We start from the raw sequence: 23,963 nt of genomic DNA, 5'->3' as shown, positions 1-23,963 counted from the left end.
ATGTAATCCAATGTGTTTAAAATACCCAATAACCATGTACGGCACCCCTCCTTGTTAAATATATGTCTGCAGTGTGTAGTTTTGTGTTTTTGTTATGTAAAAACACAAATCTTTGCTCATTTTATTGAGTGAGAAAGTGACTACTTGTCATGATATGAAGGTAAATGTGACAATTTATTGTAATATAGATTCAAAACCCTCCAGCTACACATGAACCTCCCAGTGGCACTGCATGAGTCATTCAAATTATCAAACGCCAATTTAAAAAAAAGAAATACTTTATTACTGGAGAAAAAAAATAAAAATCACATTTTCAAAGCATGAACTCAAACATGCATGTGTGTACAGTAGTTTGTTATGCAGTATACTACACTGTAAGTCAATGTAACAGCCCTAGGTAGCCTCTTGCATCATGTTCATAGAAAAGATTCAGATCTAACAGCGCTTTGTTACATATGAGCAAACAACTATTAACACTCTGCTCATGGAGGAAAAACAAACTATTCACACACTACAAAAACACTGTCTCATTCAATCAAATCATAAATAATTGTAAAACTTGTATTACAAGCACGCAACCATGCATTTTTTGTATGGAAAGGAGGTATTTTAATTTTCATAGTCTTTATGTCAAACAGAGACTAAATGTAGTCATTTGCCATCCACTGTATTGATCATAATAGGGAGGAGAACAGCCAATTTACACCAAAATATCACTGACTACGACAATCAAAATAATGAATTTTGAGTCCAACTCCTCAGAAGTGACTTGGAGTTGTGTGTGATTAAGTAGTTTACAAAAAAAAGCATGCTCTATGTTGAGCTCAGTGTCAGAGGGCTGAAGGCACTTCAGGCAATACTTCAAAACAGTAAAATAAACAATCCAAAGTCAATAAAAAAGCCATTCAGTCAGTAGTGCCAAAGCTTGTATAAGACATACACTTCCTAAATCCTAATAATGTCTCTAATTACAACTCAGAGATTACAAAACATCAATATGTCCCTTATTGGAAAAGGGACATAATTAACTCTTAAGACTAGTGTTTGATTTCTCCAGACCAGAACAACTAAACTGGGTTAGATTTCAGTTCACTTCTTTGGCCCATTTATTTCTTTTTTTCTTCGCCATCCAATTTCTGGACACAGATGTTGCTCCCATTGAGAAAAATCTCTGTTGTTAGGCAGATAATGGTCAGGAGATTGTTGTGATCCTCTATAGCAGCTTCTGGTTGAGGATTTCCCAAATCATTAACTTTCTAAATAGGGGCATGTGGCACTGTAGAGAAAGAGACGTTGCTTTAAGTTACTTTAAGTTTAAAAAAATAAGTGATGCAAAAAATAATACTTAAACTGATACAAAAGGTAATACTACATTAAGTGAATATACAGTATATACCTGTTTGAAGGTGAGAGGCATTCCTTTTGTGATATAGTCAGCATATTTACAGGCAAAAACACCACAATCACTGCCATTTTTCTGCTGGGGAATCTCCTACAAGGCAAACACAATACAAGCTCGTTAATCTCACAGTGAAAGACAAAATGTAAAAGTGTCATGTCATTCATCCCCGTTTAACTTACAGTTGCCCTCAAGCTCCCAATAGTCCATTTGGCACTGTCAAGCTCTCTGCCCTTTTTTGCTTTATGCTCCTCTTTAAGATAGAGGCTGGAAAATTAACACAATGATGCCATTAATTATGTAATAATATACAGGAATGTATGAAAAAAAACATTCAAAATTGCCAGATAACCGAAGCTTAAAAAGCACAACAAGGACTCACAGTAATTGACTACAGATGTCATCATGCCTCTGACCCATCGAGTCATATGACTTCACTGTCTTTGATTTAAAATCTATCACCTGGAACGAGAGTGAGGAAAAAAAGTTAAAAACATACAGTATAATTACCCCCGCACCTCCTGGATCTATTCAAGTTTTTTTTAAATTAATGTTTAACACTTTTTGACACTGACCAATTGAATCTAATGCTCAGAATATTAAAGTGACCAAATAATAATTTTTTTCCCTTTTCTCGGTTAAAAATGCTCTAACTCTCTCAAGTTTTTATGGGCACTCTTTGTCAAGAATCACCAGCTGAAGTGAGGAATATGGCAAAGGAACAAATGATAAATCTAACAAACGATAAATAGTCATTTTGGTTCTGACTCACAGCCATCGCCCAGTGGAAACCCAGATGCAGAGGGACCAGGATGAGGTCGTAGAGGAAGAGGTCGACAGCCTTGGTCCAGCGCTTCACGGCAGCATGTCCTCCAGTCTGTCCGCCTCCTCCACCCCGCAGCTTCGGGAAGAAGAAGGTGCTAAACGAGTAGACTTTCGATCCTGCCCCTTCGCCAGAGCACCGTTCCATGACCAGGGACAGGTAGAAGTTCATCACCTTGACAGAGGAAACAGAAAAAGCACAATAGATTACATGTAAAAAAAACCTGACATTGGCCACATATTAACACATCCACAATGTTCTATTAATGAAGTGTTATTTCTTTGTATTTTATAGTACAGCACTTTGGTCAACTCTGGTTGTTTTAAATGTGCGTTATAAATAAACTTGATTTGATTTGAAATGTACCAAGATATGTACAGTGTATGTATGATACAATATGTAAATAGTTACAGTTGCTTACTAAAACAGTGTTTTGAATGTCCATTGAACATTCAACATTCATGCATTCCAAATTTACTGAACTATACCAAAACTGTCTTCAGACTCTGCCTACACCTTACCTCATCGTTGAGCCAGCCGCCTTCCTGCAGTGTGGCCAGGTCTCTCTGTGTGATGCGGAGTTTGAAAGCTGCGCTTAGAACAAGGTTGGGATCACTCTGAGCCAGAGCACCACTCACCTCTGCTGCCATTTCCTACACACAAACAATAAACACATGCAGTGAAATAAACAGTATCCATGCTGTCTTCAACACAGTGAGACCACATCTAACTCTCTCAAACATTTAATCTCACCTTGGTCAGCCTCGGTATGTCCTCATCACTGTGTCTTGTATGTGCTGTGTGCACAGAATGCGTCTCTGACAAACTGACAGCAGGAGTCTCTCTGTCCACAAGATTGAGGCGAGTCGCCACTTCTGCAGAGAGGTCCAGCTCCACTGTCTGTTTCTGCCGATGCACAGACAGGCACAACAGATAAATACACTGGTGTTTCCACGCATGATTATACCTTAATGAATGCTTTGACATGGCGGGAGAGAGCGAGAGAAATGGCTACCTTTGCATTTCTAACAGGCTGCGTGTCATCAAAGCCGCCATTGACTGACTTGCTGAAAGTTAAGCTGCCCCACCTGAAGATGAGTCAGAAACAGGTTAGAAAAAAAAAAACAAAAAACACCAACATACACAAGACGCACATACAAAGACACACCACACTAACCTGTCCTTGGTTGCAGGTGCAGCCCTCCATGTGAACATGCTTGGAGAAGCTGTGCAACAGACACAAATGTCAGTCCAACCTGAACATTTTCATAGACAGGGACCTACTCCGAATCAGCTGACTGTGTAATGTGGCAAGAGATGTTTATTAAAGGAATGGTTTACATCTATTCAAAATATTGCCCTAAACAAGTCTGAGGTAATTAGATCTGAAATGATTACTTAATCAATAAAACATGATCTGAATAATCACTTAATTAAAGCTACGGTTCAAAAATTAGTAGTAAATTAAGTATTTTTGGATTTTTTGGGATTAAATTATCATGGCATATCATAATGACAATAGCATTTTATAATTGAAAAATAATCTGCAGATTGAAGCATTCCTTAAAACTACCCGATAACACTTTTACAGATTCTACTTTCTTTGGAGGCGAATAAGATCTATAGAGGTGTATACCGGTGTATCCTGTCTTCCTGGGGACTGATTCAAAGCTTTTCCCTGAAGCAGCAGGTTTGTGTTCACCCTGTGACAGGGACTCACTGGAAGGAAAATGAGGAAAGAGTCAGAGAAGACGAATTAGCTCACGTCTTAAGTTATAGTGTTAAGTGGAATTTCCAATAATCTCCACATAAATACTCACTCTTGTGGTTTTGTTTGGTTGAAAGGTAGTGGTTGACTTTTGCTGTATTTTTCTGTCACCATCTCAAGCAAGCGCCTGTAGTGCTCCTTATCATTCTGCTTTATGGCCTAGAGACACAACCCAAACACATCACCGACAAGGCCAAATGGTACAGAGTCTTAAAGCATGATTATGGAGGTGATTCTTTTGGTAAATATAACTCAAAACAGCACTGTGAAAGCTGAAAGTCAATTTTTGAAAGCTGGGTCTTAATTACATGACAATCATGCAAGTTAAAGCCAGTTAACTTCATTCCATAGACATGTACTCAGAAAGGGTCAATCTATCAGTTCTTCTCTGTTAACATATATGTTTGTCTCTTGAGGCATTAAGAAAATTAAATAAGCATAAAAATGTGACAACAATGCAGGATTACAAACTATTTTTGTATAAAACCAATCACCGAGCAAAATAATTTATTATTTTACCTCTTCCACAGTAAGACTGGGTTTGTAACAGCGGCTGTGTCCAAAGCCATTGCAGGTTGGGTCAGGGTTAGCGGTTCCTACCCTCAGAGTAGACCTTGAAGGCAGCAGCTGAAGGGAGCCTCTCCTCTCCCTGTCCTTTCCTCTGTCAGGGAGGCCTGCAGAGAGCACGGTCCCACTAGATTCAAAAAGGTTATGTTCATTAGCAAAGGAGAATCCTCAAAAGGTGACACTTTTTGGAAACATTGATTAATAAGACAACACTACAGATATAATCACAGACAACTGAATGATTTAATTATACATGCGTGGTTTATGGTAGGAATAAAGACTGTCTCAAATACTAGACCACCTACCTGTATTTCCTCATTAAAGGAGGTGAGGAGCCTTGAAAGGGATTCTTGCCACTCCTCTCATTCACTCCACCCCCTGGTTTATCTGTGGAATAAAGACAAAATCAACCAAATGACAATGGGGAATATGATGAGAGGACTACACAGGAAAGTATGTGGATGAGGCAAATTTGATATTTTCCTGTAGTAACAGCTGCCCCCCACTTACCCATTCTCCACTCAGTACTGTTCAGCCATGAGGTGTGGAGCTCATCTATCCCCATCAGGGTGACAGGCTGAATTCACAGAGGAAATACAAGGTCATTAAAGATGAAGAACACAAATATAACACCAGTGCATCAAACCCAAGTTGTACTTGCTTCTTGATCTTCTTGTTCAAACTTTACAGGATAAAAAACAGTTTTAAGTGTCCAGCACAGTGTAACAGTCTCACTGACTTTGCTCACAACTAGCATCTTGTGTCTAGATACACAGTTTGTCTTGTTCTACTCCATATGCATTATACTTCATGTTATCAGAATGTGTCTCAAATGCAACTTAATTACGCACATTGTGTTAATTTCTTCCCTTTTTGCATTCAGTGTTACATGTAGGAATCTGGTCACTACTGAACAGAGAAGAGAGGACTGCAATTGCTAATTAACATCTTGGCTTGAGTATAGCCTTCGGAGCAGGGTTGTTTGGTGTAGGCAATCAACTGCATCCACATGTGTTTTTTTATTTTTGTGTATGCAAACTGCAAAAGGTACCTAAAAAATAGGTCCCTCCATTTAATTCCAAATGCATGTTTCTGAAGGAGGTAGATGGAGCACGAACCTGTGTCTCTTCATAATGTCTGGGCTTCTCACGTCTGGTCGTCAGCGGGTTCCGCAGCCTGAGCAGACCTACTACCCCAGCCACAGTCTTCTTCACAAAACTGATGACTACATCTGAAACACAGGATACCACAAATCAACAACCTTCCTAATTTGTTTATATTTTCGGAATAAATATCAAAAGGTTTTGTGAACAAACCTCGTCTGCGTCTTTTCACCTCTACCGGGTCACTCTGGCAAACACTGTCTGCAACATCAACACTGTGACAGAAAGAGAATTTGAGATTTGAGATGGGTGATACTAACTACATCATATTTCCTCAGTGATGTGATATGAAATCGCATCAAATCTTTATGAAGGTTATACTGTTTATCCTTTGTTTAATCTGTTTAAGTGTTGATTCAAATTTATGGTCATTTTGGAGGATGTAGTTTGTGGTTGAGTGATGTCTCTAGCATTTAGTCCACCCTCATTGATATAAATGGGATGAACAAAATAATAGGGTTGCAACGACTTTCATTATTGATACATTTCACAAGTCTATCTAATACAGTAGTCTGTAAAAATGACAATTTAATCATTTAGTCTATGAAACATACAAAATACAGCCTGTATCACAAGAAATAAATATTTAAGACAGCAGTTTGCCTGTACTCATAATACCTCATTATTATTTTTGTTATTGATTGTTCGCGCTGCTTTGCTTACAGTCAGTTAATTATTGTTAATTAACCTCCGACCTCAGTTACAGTATTCGTTGATTGATTAGTAGCCAAACCAGGCGGATATGAGGACGTACAATCCAGCTGTTATTACACAGAGTAGTAGAAAAACAGCCCCTTTCTTCAGCAACCGACCTCTGGTAGTTCCGTTTCGCCGGTCTGCCGTGACTCTCCTGTCGCTGTGCTCCCGCTTGCACGCCAGGTAGCGTGGGTACCTCCTGGCTAACGTTACCTTTCCCGGGCCACTCGGTGGGGTTTTGCCCCGCAATGGGCTCAAACAGCGACGAGATTCCGTCAACTATCCATCCATACATCCCAGACAAATACGAGAAAAGTGTAACGAGGTCTTCTACGCGGGCCAGGACTATTTCACCTCAGATACTAAGTCAAACAACGATCTACGACACAGACCACCCGCCCCTACTTTAGCTTAGCGTTAGCATCACTGAGCTGAAATGCGAAGGAAGTGCGTCACACCGTGTTGATGTTTCACACAGTGCGAACGTTTTGCACGTCGACAGAAACGGCGTGGGGCGGAGTTCTAAAGTACGTCCGACTGGAGAGGAGACATGGAACACCGCCCACAAGCGGAGTTTGCCGAGTTAATAAACGAACTAACCCCTGACCGAGGAGGCAAAGAGCGTCAGATCAGAACATGATTGGCTGCTGCTGGGCTGCTCAGATATCAGTTGTGTTACGTAATAATGATCAACATCCCAGTGACCCTCAGACACAGAGAAATACTGAGGAAAGGTTTTACTGCTCAGGAGTGAATGAAATTTGCTTAAAACAAATGAAAAAAATGTACTCTCTAGATGAAAATTTAGATTTAATATTCTTAAAATCTTGATTTAGTCTCAGAAGTTTAACAATGTACTTTATGATAGTAAGTCAAATATCTGACTCAGTCTCATTAAATTTATTTTGTAGATTCAAACTTTAATTTAGTATCTCATGATTTTCATTCTTCATGGGTACTTTTCTGTATCAAGTCCAACTTCTCATGTAATTTTTCTTACATTGGAGAAAATGGGCACTCATAGCAATCTAGTAATCATAAATCTCACTACATGCGAAATAAGCAGAAGTCTAACTAATCAGGGGTCACTTTATAATAGCAGAATAACAAAGTAATTCAGCATGCCATGTATGAAGAGGCCAAGAATGAATTAAGGCAAAAGAAAAAGAAGATAAAATTGAGGGGAAAAAAGTATTGTTTTAATCAGGACTGAAAAAAGTGACACTGCTCCTAATCCCACAGATATGTTTTTAGTCTACTGTGTACATTATCTGCCTGTGACTGCTTTAACAGAGCCTGTCCGTCGTTTATTGTTCTTTTCCATTACTCTGTTCCTGTTATTTCATTTTAATGGTTAATCATCTATCCTGCATTAAAGGTTAAATAAATTAAATAGCACGTGACAATCAAATATCTGATACATAATCTTTCTTGAAAATCTTCCATTATGCAAAAATGACAGTCCGGTTTGTAATCACACATTTAAAATATTTATTAACTTTATGGCAGAACAATAGATAATACAAAAACATATGGTCCACCTTTATGCAATAATATACTAACTAGCTATGTTGATCATAGATTTGCAGTATAAAACCAGTGCACATTTGGACACATGAATATCAGCCTTATTTACATCACAACAAAAAGGTAAAAAAAAAAAAAAAAACATTTGAAAAATTACAAACAGCACTACTTAAAATAATCAAAAGTGACCTTCAAAATACTGAGGTACAGAGAATAGAAAAATTACAATAGAAAATCTTAAAAAATAATTTATGTACTTGTAAAAAACATCATCAAAAAAACACCTATCTGATATTCCTTTCTACAAATTTCTGCATGAATGTAAGGCATGGACAGTTTTTGAACGATATGCTGACAGGAGACATTCATTCTTTCAGTGGACGGATTACTTTGGGTCGGGCTGGAGAACAGACGAGCCTGAGAAGACACAAAAAAAACCAACATTTATCCTAAGACTTAAGTAGCTTTCATAAATAGCAGCCAAGGTATCATACAGTCAAACGCAAAACCATTGTTGATGGTTTGACTTGCATTTCTTTGAGTGAATTCAATGATTACTATTAAGACAACTGTGAATTTGCTGAAAATTTGATTTGTTAAAAAATAATATGTTGCTAACTAAAACACTGAATTAATATATAAGCAAACAACAGTTATGTAATCAGACATATTTTTTTCTGCTATACATCAGTGAAAAAACCCTGTTAGAAAACCACATTCATGAAAAAACTGGAACATTTGAATTATACAACTGCCACGACTGCTCTGCTGCCAAAATCCTGAACAAACCTCAAGTATTTTAATACATCAGTGAATGTTGTAAAGGCCTGTAAGCAGAACCTCCTTTATCATCTTCAGATGATATATATTCAGTTCTGTCAAACAACACATGAGAAAATGAAGCTGCAATGAAAACAGATGAAAAACTATCTACTGCCAGCATGGCTGTCACACTCCAGTCTTTGAGGATAAATTTCCTGCAGATTTTTGTTACCGTCTGATGGTTAACGAGCCACATTTTGCATCTACCACACCAAGCGTGGCTCATTATAGTATTATACTGGTGTTTCTGTATGTTTCAGTCCATTTACTGTGAATTAAGCACATCTATTTCTCAGTACTGCCAACCATTTTTCAGAGCATACCAGTTGTTTTTTTTTAGATTTCTAAATTTCTTTTTTTTTTTTCTACATTCAAGACAACCCACTGGTTTGCACTGTTTTGTTCAGACTTGTGCTATATCTGAAATCACCCCCCCACACACATTCACTGTTAACTTCAACAGTTAACTCTACTGAGCCTTAAATCAAGATTTCAAACACTTAAGAATCATTTTGTATCACTGCTGATGGGTTAGCATCACACAACAGCAGCTTTTGTATCTATAGTTGATTTATCCATCTAACTGTATAGTGTACATGCATTTTTCTCTCTCATTTTGAGGACACTTTTTAAATTGATAAATTTCCCACTTTCACAATTTGGACACTAAAATAATATGGAAGGGGGTAAATAAAGTGCACTATATAATATAGTAAGTGATTTTGGACACGGTGGGGTTTTGTGTTTGGCACCTTCATGTGCTGATAGAAATCTGACATTTGATCACCCACCAAATAGCGAGCAAGAAACCTCATAGTTATCGTTGTCCTTTGTGTGTTGTGCATGACTGCTTTATTATTGGTCTTGTGCTCAAATTTCTGACAATGCAGCTTCTGAATACAATGCTGCTCAACAGCTTTCTCAAATCTCAGTTGTCGGAATTTCCCAATCACAACATAAAAGCACCACATCAACAGAATGTTTTCAATTTGGTTTCCAGCTAACAAAAATTTCATGTCAACCAAAAAAAACCTTTCCCTGTGAAGGATTTTTTAAAAATGTGAAGCAAAATTTAAATCTTTTAAAGTTTGTTTCTATCAGGCTGACATACACTGAAACAAAATTCATTCATATTGCTTTAGAATTGAAAAAAGTAACATTATATATGTGTAACCAGCAAAAATGATCCTAAATGATGGTATGAATTACAGGAGGGCTGGACACCTGCAAGGACATGTTTGTTTGAGACCGCAGTGTAATATCTAGTGCACTCAGTGACTGCTGACAAGTCAGTACCCATTCTGAGAGAAGCAGGGTGCTGCTTTGTTTGGTGGAGTGAGTAAGTTACACTCACACTCACCTGGACCATACAGGTAAAGTGGCGACAAGCAGCTCAGGTACAGCCACGTCCTGTTCTCCTGCAGCCAGCGCTGCCGATAACCAATCATATCAGGGGAACAGGCTGACTGTATCCTCCTTTCCTCTTTAGGGGGCACGGCTAAATGAGTCTTGTTTACTAGGTTGGGAGATGATAGAGCACAGAGGTTTTGTGGGATTTGATACCATGTTCCCAGGAAATGTTAGGTTGCCCATCACAACATCATAATTTGTCCTAGAATTACTTGTACTGTCTTGTACTGAACTCGACCTGGAAAATGAGTGACCAAAGAAAGGGGCATGTGTCTAAAAGATATAAAAATCATACACCCAGTGCCCTGTGACTACACATAACACACTTAATGTTAATTAGGTGCTCAGAAACCAAGAAGTTGTGTTTATTAGTTTCTTAGGGATAGCTTCAAATTCCTAGGGTACCATCACCAGAGTGATTTTATGTCTTCCACCTTGGTGCATTCAACTGTATTTCTCGTGGAAATATTCACCTGTTTCAGCCAACTTATACTGCATGCTTCTCACCTTGCTTAGCTCCCACCAACCGTTGCTGGACTTTCTCTAGATGGTGGATATATTCAGTCAGGGACCGCTCTGGGTCCTGAGACGTTCCTCCTGAATGCCCCGAGGCCAGAGTGGTGCTCGAGTACGACCTGAAGAAATTAAAGAAAAAATTCTTGAGTCTTTAACTTGAACATTTCACTCAATGTCTAAAATTAAAAAAAAAAACTCTTTGCTGGAGAGGGGACCAAACCTGTTGTGCAACCTGAAGGGTGATTTGCTGGGTGGAACGAGAGTGGACACTGTGTCTCTGTGTGGGGGAGAGTCAGAATTTGATCTTGGCTGTTGCTGCCTTAAAACTTCAACTTTAGGCCCTGTAAGAGACATCAAGATTAAAAAAACCACCCACTCATACACACAGTCAAGCCATGAATATTATCTTAAATTGTGTTTACCAAGCTGACCTGGAGCATGCCCATTGACCGTCCCAGAAATAGATAATCTTCTAATGGCTCTTTGCCATTTCCTGGTTAGGAACCTCATTCTGTAAGAAAAAAAAATAGCATTGGTTTGTTTTATCCATGCACAAAGCTAATGTACCTCTAAAACAACTTTTACACCCTCTCTACCTTGATACAGCAATGACGACTCGTACGACAGCCCTAAATCGTCCGAGGGGTCTGCGCTGGGAGGAGAGTGGGGGTGAGGGCCGTGCCCCCATGTGAGCGATGAGACACAGTGTGGCCTGCTCACACTCCTGGAAACCTCCCAACAACAGCAGCAGGTAACGCTTCTGGTACACCAGAGCTTTCCTGAAGCTCTCAGCGCGCAGGTAACGCTCATACAAACGCTGCATCTGCAAACCAGTGAACAGAGGTTGTAATTGTTTCATCAGTGTGCTTAGGATGCGGGCAAATCTATATGAAAAAATGAACTACAGTAAGGAAAACAACACAGATCTGATCTAATCTGAAATCTGATCCAAAAATGACTTTTACACGATTGTTGATGTCATAACAAACGTGTGTATGTGCATGCGTTTCCTACTGACCTTGCTGTTGCTGGTCACATCATTGATGGGTCTGTTTTCAGTTTCTGTGGTGATCTTGGCGAGCTCATTCTCTGTACGGCGCAGCTGCCGCTCCAGGAGGGTGAGTCTATGTTTGAGAGTGGCTCTCTCCTGACTCAGTGATGTTACTCGCTCTGTTAACTCTGAGTTCTCCTTCAACAACCTCTCCAGCAGACTAGATGATGATGATGATGATGACGAAATGGACAGCATCTACAGTGATAAAAGTACATTTATTTTACAACATTTAACTACAGCATGAGAGCAAGAGTCCATTGAAGTTTACATTTCTGCATTACAAATATAATTAGCTTAATCGTCCGTTCCTTCAGCAGTGCTCATGGAATAATAACAACCCCTTGTGTACCTGCTGGTTTTGTTGCGAGCTGCCTGCCTGGGCGCTGTCAGTCTGGAAGTTGGTTTGGAGATGCTGTGAAGATGCAGCCTTGTGCTGCTGCCCTGTGGTCCGTCCAGACAGCCTGTGAGCAGCCATCTCTCTCTCCTCTCTTTCCAGCTCTACCAGTGTGTGCTGGAGCTCCTGCATACGCTGCTGGTCCTGTTTTCTCAACAACTCCAACTCACACTAAAGTCAGAAATGTTCATCAGGAGGTGTGTTTCTATGTATCAAACTTATCTTAGAAATGTCTAAAATATGAGAGTTCAATTTGAGAAAGAGGTGAGTACAGTAGAGAAGTGTAAGAACTAAATTGATGATATCTTACCAGTTTGTTATTGGTTCTCTCCTGTCGTCTCTCCCTCTCCATCTGCTCTTGTCTCCCCTTCCTCCTCTCTCTCTCCCACTGCTCCTCCCTCTCCCTCTCTTTGTCCTTCAGCAGCCGGAGTCTCTCCTTCAGGTCTGCGAGTTCCACCCCTTGGCGTTTAGACCGCTCTCGCTCCACCTCTAAAGCATGGCTTACTTCCTGTTTTTGCTCCTTCAAGGTCTCCATAGCTACACGATGCCGAGTGGTGGCCTCCTGCTCCCTCTGCAGCTCCTCCCTCCTCGTTCTGTCCTCCTCTTCGAACTTCCTTCTGCTCTGCAGTAGCTCGGCCCTCAGTTTGTCCATCACAGCTGCCAGCTCCTCTCCCTGCCTTCGCTCCTGCTCTAACTGGGCACGCATGTCAGAGATAAACTTCCTGTCTCTGGCTGAATCAGCCTCATGTCTCCGGCTGAGTTCATCCACCTGCCTGGAGCATCGGTCTCTCTCTTCATCCAGCTTCCTGTGAGCATCTGCAAGTTTGGAGTGAATCTCACCTAAACGAGATTCTGCCTCAGTCAGGAGACGCTCGAGACGAGTCTTTTCCTTCAAGCTGAGATCTTGTTGGTGAGCAGAACGTTGACACTCATCTTCTAGCTCCTTCTGGGTGTCGTCAAGCCGTTTCTCCAGCAGCACGCTGCGAGACTGTTCAATCTGAAGCTCACGTCTGAGGTTGCTGCAGGACACCCTCTCCTGCTCTACCTGACCCTTCAGAGCCATCACCTCTGACCTCTGCTGGTCAGAGGATACTTGCATAGCCTGGAGAGGGAAGAGGAGGGTCATTTTTCTGAGTTTAAAAAAGAAACTCAAGTACACTTTGGATTCTTCACATAGTTTGATCTTTAAAACACAGAAGCACTGCAGAGCCATACTATGGGCATGGCTAATACACCAAGTTGACTGGTTTTCTCTGTAAACTATATTTAATGTACATTTAATTAGCATAAACAATGTTTTAGTCCTCGTCTTACCCCTCTCCTTTCCTCCTCCTCTCTTTCTTTACGGACACTCAGGGCTCTCTCCTGCTCCAGCTGTTGTTGGAGCTCCTGGACTCTGGTTTGCTCTCTCCTCAAAGCTTCCTCACCTTCTGCTATGGCGAGGCTGGAGAAGCACAATCATAACATTACTTTTCACCACTATTACATGAAAGCATGTTTCTGTGTCTGTGACAGAAACTAGTTCATACACCAATATCGAAACTAAAAACTAATCAAGGAACCTAGATTCCCTAAACAGTGCTATAACAAAAAAATAATACGTAATTATTTGAAAGTTAGGGAGGTGAACAGTTAAAGTCTTTTTCCAAACTCATATTCATTGATAAGAACAAACAAAAACTACACTAATTAAATTAAATCCAAATGAATAAAATAATATTCAAAGCTACTAAAAATGCAGCAAAACCCCTGGTTTAATGGTGAGATCAACCAATATGTCAACCCATTTTGTATGTCATAGCTGACTTGTGTCTGATATATAATGGAGATGGTGTGCTTGTGTGCTGTTATTCAGAACATAGGTATACCTGAGCGATTGTATTTTGCCATTTTGCTCTTGCTGAGTGTCATGAGCACATTTCAGTTGTTTCTGGCTCTCCTCCAGCTCAGCTTTTAGTCGGGATTCAACCTGTCCATCAGTGTGTAGCTGATCTCTGTGCCAGTCATTTTCACCTCTGTAGTCAGTCTGAGGGAGGAAGATGGAAGATTAGCACAGATATTCAACATACTATAAGTTATTTTATAAGAAATCAATCAAATGTCAGAATTTTATTAAAAACTATAAAATATTTTAAAGAATTTACAAAAAATGTCCCCCTCAGTAGATGTGGTTAAGTCTTTCTTTACAGCTACAGAAACTCACTTGTGTATGTCTCTCTGCCATTCGACAGAGCAGCTCTCGGAGAGCAATCACAGTCTCCTGCAGTGCCCTCTTCTCCTGCTGCCAGTTCATGGGCGGGATGGAGGATGATTTGTCCTGGTGGTCCACTAGGTTTGACCTATCATCACAATAATGTTGTGTCTGGCTCATTGAGAAGGCTTTTAAATCTGAAACATGAGGCTGGGAGGAGGAGGTGGCACGCCGTTGGGACAAGGTGAGAATTCTGCAGCTTTCTTGATAAACTTTCTTCAACAGACCCTGCAGAAAGATAGTGAAGACTCTGAGTAAAATTCAGGGATTACTGTCAAATAAACAAAATTACTGCCAAGTGTAGACAAAGCCCACCTGAAGCTCAGGTGATAACAGGTCATCGCTGTAGCTCATACTGCCTGCAGCACTATCTGTGTTGACTGTCGGGTTCATTCCTCGGCAGCGGAGGTACTCAACAAACTGAGCATCCAGTCTTTCAGTCTGTTCAAGCTCCACTCTCAGCCTTGCACCCAACTCTGAACTCACATCTGAACCACAAGAGGAGAACAGAAGAGTTATAGATGAGTCTGGTGATATTCTACATTTTTCTTACTGTTGACAAACTGTATAAATAGACCAAAACCAACAATGAAGCCACCCCATTGAAAAAAAAACCCCAAAAAACAAACCAAAAAAAAACCCCAAACAAGCAGAAAAACAACATAATTGTATTCAAGATCTATTTTGAGGAGGAATCAATGGGTTTTCAGCTGCACCTCTAGATAAACCATGACCCAGATGACTGAAAATCTTCACAAATAAGAGTCATACAGGCGTCAGGCTTGGTGTGGAAATACTCACTGCTTCCATATCCATCACTGGCCCACTCTGGTGCTGATAAGGAGGAAGTTGAGCCAAGTGAAGATGGAGGGGCTGTTAGGTCAAGTCCGTCCAAGTCGCGTACCTAAGAACAGAAGAATTACAAATATTTAACCACATCTGGATCAAGATAAAAACCAAAAGCTTCTCACAGAATGTCCAAAAAGTATTATGTATAAAACAGTCAGACCACATACTTTTTCAGCATCCAGAGAGTCAAGCATGGAGAAGTTGTCAGAGATTGACACTGAGCCTGGGGAGTGGGTACTCTGTGTGGCTGGATCTGGTGTGATGGTTCTTGAGTGGGGAGACTCCATCACAACCCTGGGAGAGGTCTTGGCCTGGGGCAGATCCAGGCCTGTGCTGTTCAGAGCGCTGAGTTCAGACAGGCGAGAGCCAAGAACAGAGGCATGGAACCGTTCTGGAATTCTGTCCTCGGAGCATTCGAGTCTCCTTAAAACCTCCGGAGAGCTCAGGGAGGCTTCGTCACGAGACACACTCACAATATCCTCAAAAGCTCTGTGAGAGATATCTGATAAATGAAAAAATTAAAAATTGTCGTTATGAAAGCATATTTTTGTTACAATGCCACTGTAATGAAAGAGTGTGAGATTTTAATCCTTAATACCCGAGCACTATCAAACTTCACCATCATCTGATAACAGTGCAAGATTAGCCTATACTCTGAAAATGTAACAGCACAGTATATGTTTAAAGTGTCATTAAGTCCTCACCTTTCTGTGTGTATCCTTTTTGATGAAGTGTGTCCTGTTGTTGACAGTGCTGTCGGAGTTGCTGCAGTTCTTTTTGTTGATAGGCCAGTTCCTCTTCCTGTAGAGCCAGGCCCTCCTGTAAACCTCGAAGCTCTGCCTTCAGCCGCTGGTTATCAGTCTCCAGGTCAACGAGGGCCCGGTCTTTGGTCTGATAGAAGACGGAGACATTAAAATCCAGCTTTTGAGTTCACAATACTCAGGACTAAATTTATTAACTCCAAGAGGTGGGGGGACTGTATCTGATACTCTGTGCTCAGTTTTATATTCTCACCTGTCCTTCCTCATGTAGTTTCTCAGCCCTCTCGGTACTGGTGTTAAGACCCTGTTTCACTGCAGTCAGCTCCACCCTCAGGGCCTGATGATCTGCCCTCAGTCTGATGAGCTCAGCCTCCTTCTGTCTCAAAGCAGTGTCTGCTTTAGCCAGAGTCACCTCAGCATGCGTCTGATAAAGAGGAAAACATCAACTTTTGCAGAGAGTACCATAATAGTCAACTTCCCATATGCTTTCACACACTGCATTTTTCATTTTCTTTTTCAGTTATTCCTCAAAAAGAACTTCTGAGCATAAGGTGAAGGAGTTAAGTTCTTTGCAATGTAACAGCATTTTAATGAGCACCATATGTCGTACATGCAGTGTTTCAACAGTGTTTATACATCTGACACAATCTTTTAAATCTACTCTTACAAACTATTCTAGCATGCCGTGACCATTACGACTTTAACTGTCAAAAGCAGCCGTGCAACAATACAAACAAAGTTCGACAGAATGAAAAGACATGCAGCAGCATTTGCAATACATTTCAGCCTCCGTAGTTTCTTTAAAAAAAAAAAAAACACCAACTTCTTACCACATCCTGCCAAAATGGAATGTAAAGAATTGAAAAATAAAGTGCACCAGCTTTAAAAAAAACAAGAGCTAACAAAGATTTTCCTCCTTCTTCCTCATTTTAATGTCACTTCCTCTGTGTGAGATTTTGCCGTCTCAGTGCCGTTACACGTCATTACGCTCCTAACTATAAACAGATGTGGTCTTGCCTGCAGGCACTTGCACAGCTGTATGCTAGCACAAAAAAGTGGCAGCAAGATTTTTCCTGTTTGTACCCGGGGTCTTTTGAAGCAGGTTCCCTGAGTTATCAGGATTTCCACAGAAAAGAACAGACCTCTTCAAACCTGGAACATGGTCTTGTTGACGAGCCTAAAGGCCCTGTCAGTTTTTTTTTGAGTAATATGTTGCATGTATGAATTTGAGATATATCTTAAAAACAAACTGAAAATAAAGGCCTGTTGCACTGTTGTGTATACAAACTAATTATGTAAAAAAACATTTGAGCAGCTTTAAAATGTTAGATAATAAAATCCCAACATAGATTGTGTTATATTCTGGTGTTGCTACCTTCAATAAAAGACCTATCAATCAATTTGAAAGTGACAGGAGTTCTAGTTCATATTTGTATTTTAAATTGTGCTTTTAAAACTGTAATTCAGTTAACTTTACACAGTAGCAACACTCACCAGCACCTCCTTTTGAGCCTCTTCTTGACAGGTTTCCTTTTCGCTGAGCTGAGCTGTCAGGTCTTGGATAAGACCTCTCATTGAAGTTGCTTCCTGCCTAAGTCTTTCGATTTCCTCCTGAAGTTGCTCCTCCCTCCTCCTCAGCGCCTCACTTTCAGCAGAAAGCTCTCCCTTTAGAGTCTCGAGCATTTTAATCTTTGCCCTTTCCCCAGCAATCACTTCCTCCATATCTACCACCTCGGCTCTTACCTCCTGGACTTGTCTCTCAAGAGTGAGACTGGTTTCTCTGAGGACCTCCATTTCTATTTTCATCTCCTGCTCCTTTGTTTTTAGAGTCTCAATCTCTGTCACCCTCTCCTGTTCTTTCTTTTGGAGGTCAGTAAGCAGGGTGTTGAGGTGTGCTTTCTCCTCCCGCAGGGAGCTCGCCTCTTCAGCTTGAAATTTCCAACTGTCCGTCTCCTCCTCAGATAATTTCCTCTTGTCCCTCTCCTCTTCTACCTGGACTTTCATCTCTATCAGCTCAGCTTCCTTAAGGGTGAGGAGACCTTGGAGTTCATCTGCCTTTTCTCTTTCAGCTTTCAGCCTTTTCCCAAACTCCTCCCCATGTCCCCTGAACTCTTCCTCCTGGTTGAGCAGTAATCGCTCCAGTCCTTCTTTCTCTGCCACTGCAGTCTCGAGCTGATTCTGAAGGGCCTTGAGACGAGATCGAAGGGAACGAGAAGATGCAGAATGAGTCAGACTGAGCTCCTGCTTCAGGCTGCTTGGCCCTCCCCTCTTCTCCTGTTCCTGGACAGTATAGTGGTGAGGTTCAGGGCTGGGAGCGGGTGAGGGATTAATGCTGTCACCATCCTGAGAGTCGCTAACTTCATGCAGGTTGGGGCCCAGTGTGGCGAGCTCTGCCTGCAGCGTGCCAATGACCTCATGAAGGCGCTCCTCTTCTTCCTCTTTGTCCTGACGCACTCTCGTGATTTCAGACTGAAGATGTTCCACCTGTGAGCGCAGATCCTCAAGCTCGACCTCCAAAGCCTTTTTTTCAGAAAGATTAGAAACAGATACATTTTTCATCACTGCCTCATCACCTGTGTGTATTCCCACACTATCTGCCAGAATTCTGTGTTTCTATACTAACCTTATTGTCCCTTGTATTCTCCAGCTCCTGTTCAAGCCTTTGGATCTCACTGTTGAGGTGGTCAATCTCCTGGTTTTTCTCCTGGAGTAGTGCTGAGGGAAGGGTCTCTTCCTCTGTTTCCTCCAACTCGCTTTGTGCCTCTTTCTCCTCCTTGGCTATAGTGAGTGCCGACACTGTCTCCTGCAAGCACAGTTGTACATGCCAGTTTCAATTATAATCTAAATAAATAACATAGATAACGGGTTTAATGATTAACCACTGCAAATCTGAAAACTGAAACAGTCAGATTCTCGTACATTATTAATATTTTATGTTCATTATTAAAATGTGCAAATATCAAAGAGAATTCTAATGAATTGGGTTTGAATCAAATTGTATTTTATGGTTACAAATTCAACATTTCTATGACAGATTGATAACATATGGAATCGTCTTTGAGGGACAGATATACACCAATAATAGATTATCATTTGGTGCGAAGACACAGTAGCTCTTACCTTCAGCACAGTAATCTGTTCTTGGAGCTCGTTAACATGAGCTGCATTCTGATTGGTCAGTAGCTCCAGCTGTAGAGTGAGGTGTTTTAGCTCAACCTCTTTGATGCTCAGGTCTCTCTGCACATTCTCCAGTTGACCAAGCAGGACCTCAGCCTGAAAAAAAAAATTATACCCTTATTATTACCCTTTGTACCAAAGGGTGGCACTGCAACCAAATGTGTAAGTCAGAAACCACCACTTATCAGCCATAATCATCTTGTCTACATTACACCAGCTTTGCATCAAATCTTACAGACCTCTTGCTCTTTGCTCTGTAGGCTCTGCTGAGCAGTATCCAGGGCATCCCTAAGCTCCTGAGTGGGGTCACGCGTGTTGTCAAGGTAACAGTGTCTCGTCTCATCCAGTTTGGACTGCAGAGCGGAGATCTGAAGCCTGTTAGACAGCTGCTGCTGCTCCAGTGCTTGCTTATCCTGACAATCAGAAAATAAGATGAGTAAATTCTTGACAAAAAAGTGAAGGTGCTCACTTTCACTAACACAATATCTAAACTGAAAGTGTGCATCTGTTCTTACTTGTGTGAGCTCCTGTTCTCTCAACTTCCCTCTCTGAAGCTCTTGTTCAAGTTGACTGATCGACCTATTACTCTCTGTGCTGTTAAGCAGTGCTTGCTCGAGCTCTCTGATTCTCCCGGCTAGCTTGTCTATCTCCTCATTGCGTTCTGCAAGATCCCGCTGGGCCTGCTGATTGGCTGCGATCAAGGAGGTATGGTCGTCTGTCTTGTCTTTGATGACAGCTTGTAGGCTTTCCACCTGCAGAGACATGCAGGGGACAACATTTTAGTTCCTAAACTTTTAAGTAGGAAAAAAAGCATTTGCAAAAGGAAAACTGTATGATTTGTAGCTAAATAAGCCATTCCAGATCAGCAGCCACTGGTACCAAACACTGACATTAAGCCATTCCAGAGAGCAGTGATATGGAGATGAAAGACAAATGAAAAGAAAACAGAAGCAAATGAATATTAGCAAATGGACGATGAAAGGGGAATGAATGTAAAATGTATGGGAAGCACATAAAGCACTAAAATTTATCTATAGAAGATGACTGCACTGAAATAATGATGTACAGTACACACCATGCACAAGAGTAAGGGCTAAGAGAAAAAGGCTACAGTTAGATTTCATACCTGCAGAACCAAGTCCTCAAACTACAGCAATCCGTTCAGCACAGGGATAAACACATGGTAAAAGTCAGGCTCATTAGCAAACAATACATTCATCATGTCAACCTCTGTAAGTAGTACCATGTATTCTTCAGACAGCAAATTTATAAGCCCATCAGCAAAACATTGAGGCACTCATCACACCAAACATGTCAAAATCAGCCTCACTGCAAATGACACACACTTTTAGTATCTTTCAACATCCAGACATGGAAATATATTTTTGCAATACTGTCCTGTTAAAGCTGTTATTATTTTGCTTTTTGATATCTATGTTAAAATAAACACCAATCTCAAGGTAAGACTCGGCCCTATTTGTGACCTCTGTAGACTCCAATACATTACTGTTTGATCATACAGGGTTTCCTATATAAACCTTATTAGAAAATCCCACAGATGTCTGCTATTCACCTGAAAGAAAAAAAAAAAAAAACTGCTTGATTCAGGCAAACCCAATAAGAGAAAAGCAGAGGAGCAAAATCTAGAAATGGATTTGAACTCTGACAAAAATGTAATCGTTCTGTGCATCTGTTAGATCACTAGTTATGCATACGGAATACTATGTGACTGAACCATGGGTTTAACATGTGCAGTAATGAGGTCACAAAATGGAGCTCAGTTGATGCTAAAACTTATAAATGTGGTTGATAATCTAAAAGGTTCACCCTTAAGCAGCGGATTTACACTTCTTATCAAGTTCATGGGCCTCACCCTGTGTCCTTTGTTATCGATACTGGCCGTCTGTCTGAGTTGGGCCTCCAGCCTTCGGATCTCCTGTTGGAACTCGTCTCTCTCATGTTCACGCTCCACCGCTTGTTCCTGTATGTATAGGGAAGAATGATGTATAAGATAATGTCCACTAGATCCAGCAATACCAAGAGAAATTGTCCGTGTTGCTCTTAAATAACACTAGAAAGAATGCATGCAGTGTTTAAACAACAGCAAAAAGGAAAGAGGAAACTGAAAGTGCAGGTTTATGAAGAATTACATTTAAATATACAAATACGAGACAATTAAGAAAAAAAAAAAAATCACCTCTATAAATTGCCTGTCGTGTTTCAGCTGTTTCTCAAGTGCTTGGACACGCTGGTTGAGGTCTTCAGTGTGGGTCTTGTGGTGCAGCTCTGTCTCCAGGCCCTTTGTTTCCTGCTCTTCTAACTCCCTCTCCAGGACCCTGAGGCGATGAGACAGAGAGTTGTGGTCTTTCTCTGCCTGTCGCTGCAGGTCCAGTCGATCCTGGGTCAAACGGTCTGTCTCTGCTAGTAGAGCTTCAAAAATGAGAGAGGAAGGTTAGGGCAATAGTTTCAAAGTGCAAACATGTATGCAGAAGAATTTTAAAAGCAGGCAAGAGATAAGTAGTTAAATAATACGATTATTCAACATACTGTGCCTTTCCTCCTGCAAAAACACTGAACTCTGCATTCTCCTTAACAACTTTGATCTAAAACATTGCTTAAGAGGTAAAACAACAACAAATACCACAGCACTCCAAGAGCCTTTGCTAAAAGCCACTGGTGATGGCAGAGTTACAAACAGCAACCTCACACAGCACTGCAAATATACTGCATATTCATCTCCCAACCCCCTCATCACACACACTCTGGCCCACAAACCTGAGTCAGGATCTAAAATGAGCCAATGGCCTATGGAGAGAAGACACATCTGAGCACAGACATTACATAAGTGTATGGTCAAGCTCACTAAAGAGGTCGTGTAACACTTTATACAGAGACACTATGTTTCATGAGTTTGTGCCTCCTCCACTCACCTTTCTCCCTCTCCCCCAGACCAGCGGAGAGATGCTCCTTCTGACGCAGGAGAATTGTGTGCTCCTCACTGAGCTCCTGATGCTTCTGTCTGAGGCTGTCCAGCTCTCCGGTGAGGCTCTGCATCTGGTGCAGCTTCACCTTCAGGTCCTCCAGCTCCTCCACTAGTCTCTCCTCTTGTGCTTCCTTCTGCTGCAGAGACTCCTCTAGGACCAATTTCTCAGCCACGTAGCCCTCTAGAAGCCCTTAACACATGAAGCCAATGCAAAAAGGTTATATGAAAAAAAATACATAATATGCTTCAGAGTCTTGTGCTTAGCATAACAAATAGCTGAATTGTATTTAAACATTAAGTGGTGACATTTGAGCATAGGCAGAAGAGAAAAGCATGTCAGCAGCCAGTGGATTAACTACTGTAACTTGGCAGCATAAGACGAGTCAAGTGAAGCAAAGCCAATGAGGACACAGTGCTCACCCTCTGCCTTGTGGAGCTCCAGCTGGAGTTGACTCTTCTGCTTCGCCTCCTGATCGAGCTGTTCCAATAAGAGCTTGTGCTGCTCAAGGAGCTGGGCGGAGTCTTCTCTGCCCTGAGAGAACCTTTCTTCCAGAGAAAGGTGGACATCATGAGTCTGCTCCAGCTGGAGAAAAGGGGAGAAACCCACAATTATTAGACAGATAACATTTCTATAAAACATTCAAAAAAGATATTTGAAAGAAATGGGTTCAGAAAAGGTTTTGTGTGCATTGTTGAGAAACACATGTGGAAACACCAGTGGGTCTATACATCCTTTACCTGTGTGTTGGCCTGGTTGAGCAGCTCCAGTAGTGTGTCTACTGTGTGGCGTAATCTGTTGCAGGCATTCAGAGCTGCTTCTTCTCCTCCAGGATTGATCCGAGCATCTGAAACCAACAGGCTCTCACAGAGCCGCTGGGTCAGTTCCAGGTCCTCTAATGACAAGTCTGCAATTGAAATACCTATGGAAAAAAAAAAAAAGTCAAAAATTGTTTGTAGAATTGATACAAATATTGGCCTCTTGGTCTCTGACAAATTAAATCTTTCTATTTAAGTCATATCTGTACCTCTAACAAAAACCTGTGCACTAGCCTGAGCCAACAGAACTATAGTTTGCAGTGAGATTAAAGTTAACAAGCCCTGTAACTTCAGAGTGAATCAGATGCTAACAGACCTGACTCTTGCGGATCTTTCATCCCTCCTGAGCTCCTCTGATGAGTCGCCTGCTGAGATGTTTTGGTTCTGGCACTTATCTTTTGTCCAATCAGCTCTTCTGTTGCAACAGTGCTGCGAACCATCTCAATCAGCACCTTACCCAGCTTTTCATTGGCCTTGTGCAGTTTATGTCTGGAAGAACAAAAGTAATATGTCAAACACACACACACACACACACACACACACACACACACACACACACACACACACACACACACACACCAAGTGCATGACCATGTTGGGAGATTAGATCTTTTGCTACTATTTTTTCAAACTAGCACAAATATTCAAGTTTCGCCAGTTTAATTGTATCTTATTTTTTGTAAATACAATGAAAACTTTTATGACATGAGGTGCACTGACATACCAGCAAAAGTTGCTGGGGAAGAAAATATTTTTTTCTTAGAACTCACTAAACATAGAGCTTGTTTAATTCTCTGGCTTAGAACTACATACTTTGAAGTACATGCCAAAGTCCAACCAAAAGTCACCAGGTAAAATTAAACAGTATGAACTGAAAGCTGGTGTTTCTCACCCTAAAGACACATTTCAAAGTGTAAATTTCATCTAGCTACAACTGTTATACACAGGAAACAATGCACACACCATACAGTAGCACACATAAAGAAC

At 41.0% G+C, this 23,963-nt stretch overlaps 2 protein-coding genes across 6 annotated transcripts in view; both read right to left on the bottom strand.

Annotated features, from left to right (window-relative positions):
• Positions 1–260: 260 nt before the first annotated feature.
• On the bottom strand, positions 261–6,877 carry senp2 (SUMO specific peptidase 2). Its single transcript, XM_071498423.1, has 17 exons — positions 6,533–6,877; positions 5,874–5,935; positions 5,676–5,788; positions 5,068–5,134; positions 4,863–4,944; positions 4,510–4,684; positions 4,043–4,149; positions 3,859–3,941; positions 3,400–3,448; positions 3,238–3,310; positions 2,976–3,128; positions 2,744–2,875; positions 2,172–2,396; positions 1,782–1,861; positions 1,582–1,666; positions 1,397–1,492; positions 261–1,276 (listed from the first exon to the last, which is right to left on the bottom strand). Exons 1-17 carry the CDS (start codon positions 6,709–6,711, stop codon positions 1,214–1,216), a joined length of 1,824 nt encoding a protein of 607 aa, XP_071354524.1. The 5' UTR covers positions 6,712–6,877; the 3' UTR covers positions 261–1,213.
• A 1,006-nt stretch (positions 6,878–7,883) lies between these two features.
• Positions 7,884–23,963, bottom strand: part of pcnt (pericentrin) — a 37,367-nt gene continuing 21,287 nt past the window's right edge. For 3 of the 5 annotated variants that reach the window (XM_071497440.1, XM_071497441.1, XM_071497444.1), the window contains 28 exons: positions 23,293–23,465; positions 22,899–23,080; positions 22,581–22,743; positions 22,108–22,350; positions 21,375–21,607; positions 21,051–21,158; positions 20,304–20,324; positions 19,693–19,929; positions 19,417–19,590; positions 19,121–19,273; positions 18,624–18,803; positions 17,495–18,520; positions 16,254–16,424; positions 15,944–16,130; positions 15,407–15,741; positions 15,192–15,294; positions 14,706–14,878; positions 14,343–14,618; positions 14,008–14,165; positions 13,454–13,583; positions 12,450–13,241; positions 12,095–12,310; positions 11,710–11,940; positions 11,288–11,514; positions 11,114–11,202; positions 10,912–11,032; positions 10,683–10,810; positions 7,884–8,360 (listed from right to left, as the gene is read on the bottom strand). In XM_071497440.1, coding sequence (XP_071353541.1) covers positions 8,329–8,360; positions 10,683–10,810; positions 10,912–11,032; positions 11,114–11,202; positions 11,288–11,514; positions 11,710–11,940; positions 12,095–12,310; positions 12,450–13,241; positions 13,454–13,583; positions 14,008–14,165; positions 14,343–14,618; positions 14,706–14,878; positions 15,192–15,294; positions 15,407–15,741; positions 15,944–16,130; positions 16,254–16,424; positions 17,495–18,520; positions 18,624–18,803; positions 19,121–19,273; positions 19,417–19,590; positions 19,693–19,929; positions 20,304–20,324; positions 21,051–21,158; positions 21,375–21,607; positions 22,108–22,350; positions 22,581–22,743; positions 22,899–23,080; positions 23,293–23,465 — 6,262 coding nt within the window. In that variant the 3' untranslated portion in view covers positions 7,884–8,328. The remainder of the gene's footprint in view (positions 8,361–10,682; positions 10,811–10,911; positions 11,033–11,113; positions 11,203–11,287; positions 11,515–11,709; positions 11,941–12,094; positions 12,311–12,449; positions 13,242–13,453; positions 13,584–14,007; positions 14,166–14,342; positions 14,619–14,705; positions 14,879–15,191; positions 15,295–15,406; positions 15,742–15,943; positions 16,131–16,253; positions 16,425–17,494; positions 18,521–18,623; positions 18,804–19,120; positions 19,274–19,416; positions 19,591–19,692; positions 19,930–20,303; positions 20,325–21,050; positions 21,159–21,374; positions 21,608–22,107; positions 22,351–22,580; positions 22,744–22,898; positions 23,081–23,292; positions 23,466–23,963) is intronic. The other 2 variants (XM_071497442.1, XM_071497443.1) reach the window with 2 other exon arrangements.

Source organism: Trachinotus anak, unplaced genomic scaffold (genome assembly GCF_046630095.1).
Source record: "Trachinotus anak isolate AG129_WGS33_773 ecotype Australia unplaced genomic scaffold, CSIRO_AGI_Tana_v1 ptg000015l, whole genome shotgun sequence".
Classification (NCBI taxonomy): domain Eukaryota; kingdom Metazoa; phylum Chordata; class Actinopteri; order Carangiformes; family Carangidae; genus Trachinotus; species Trachinotus anak.
This window is presented reverse-complemented; position numbering and strand designations above follow the sequence as displayed.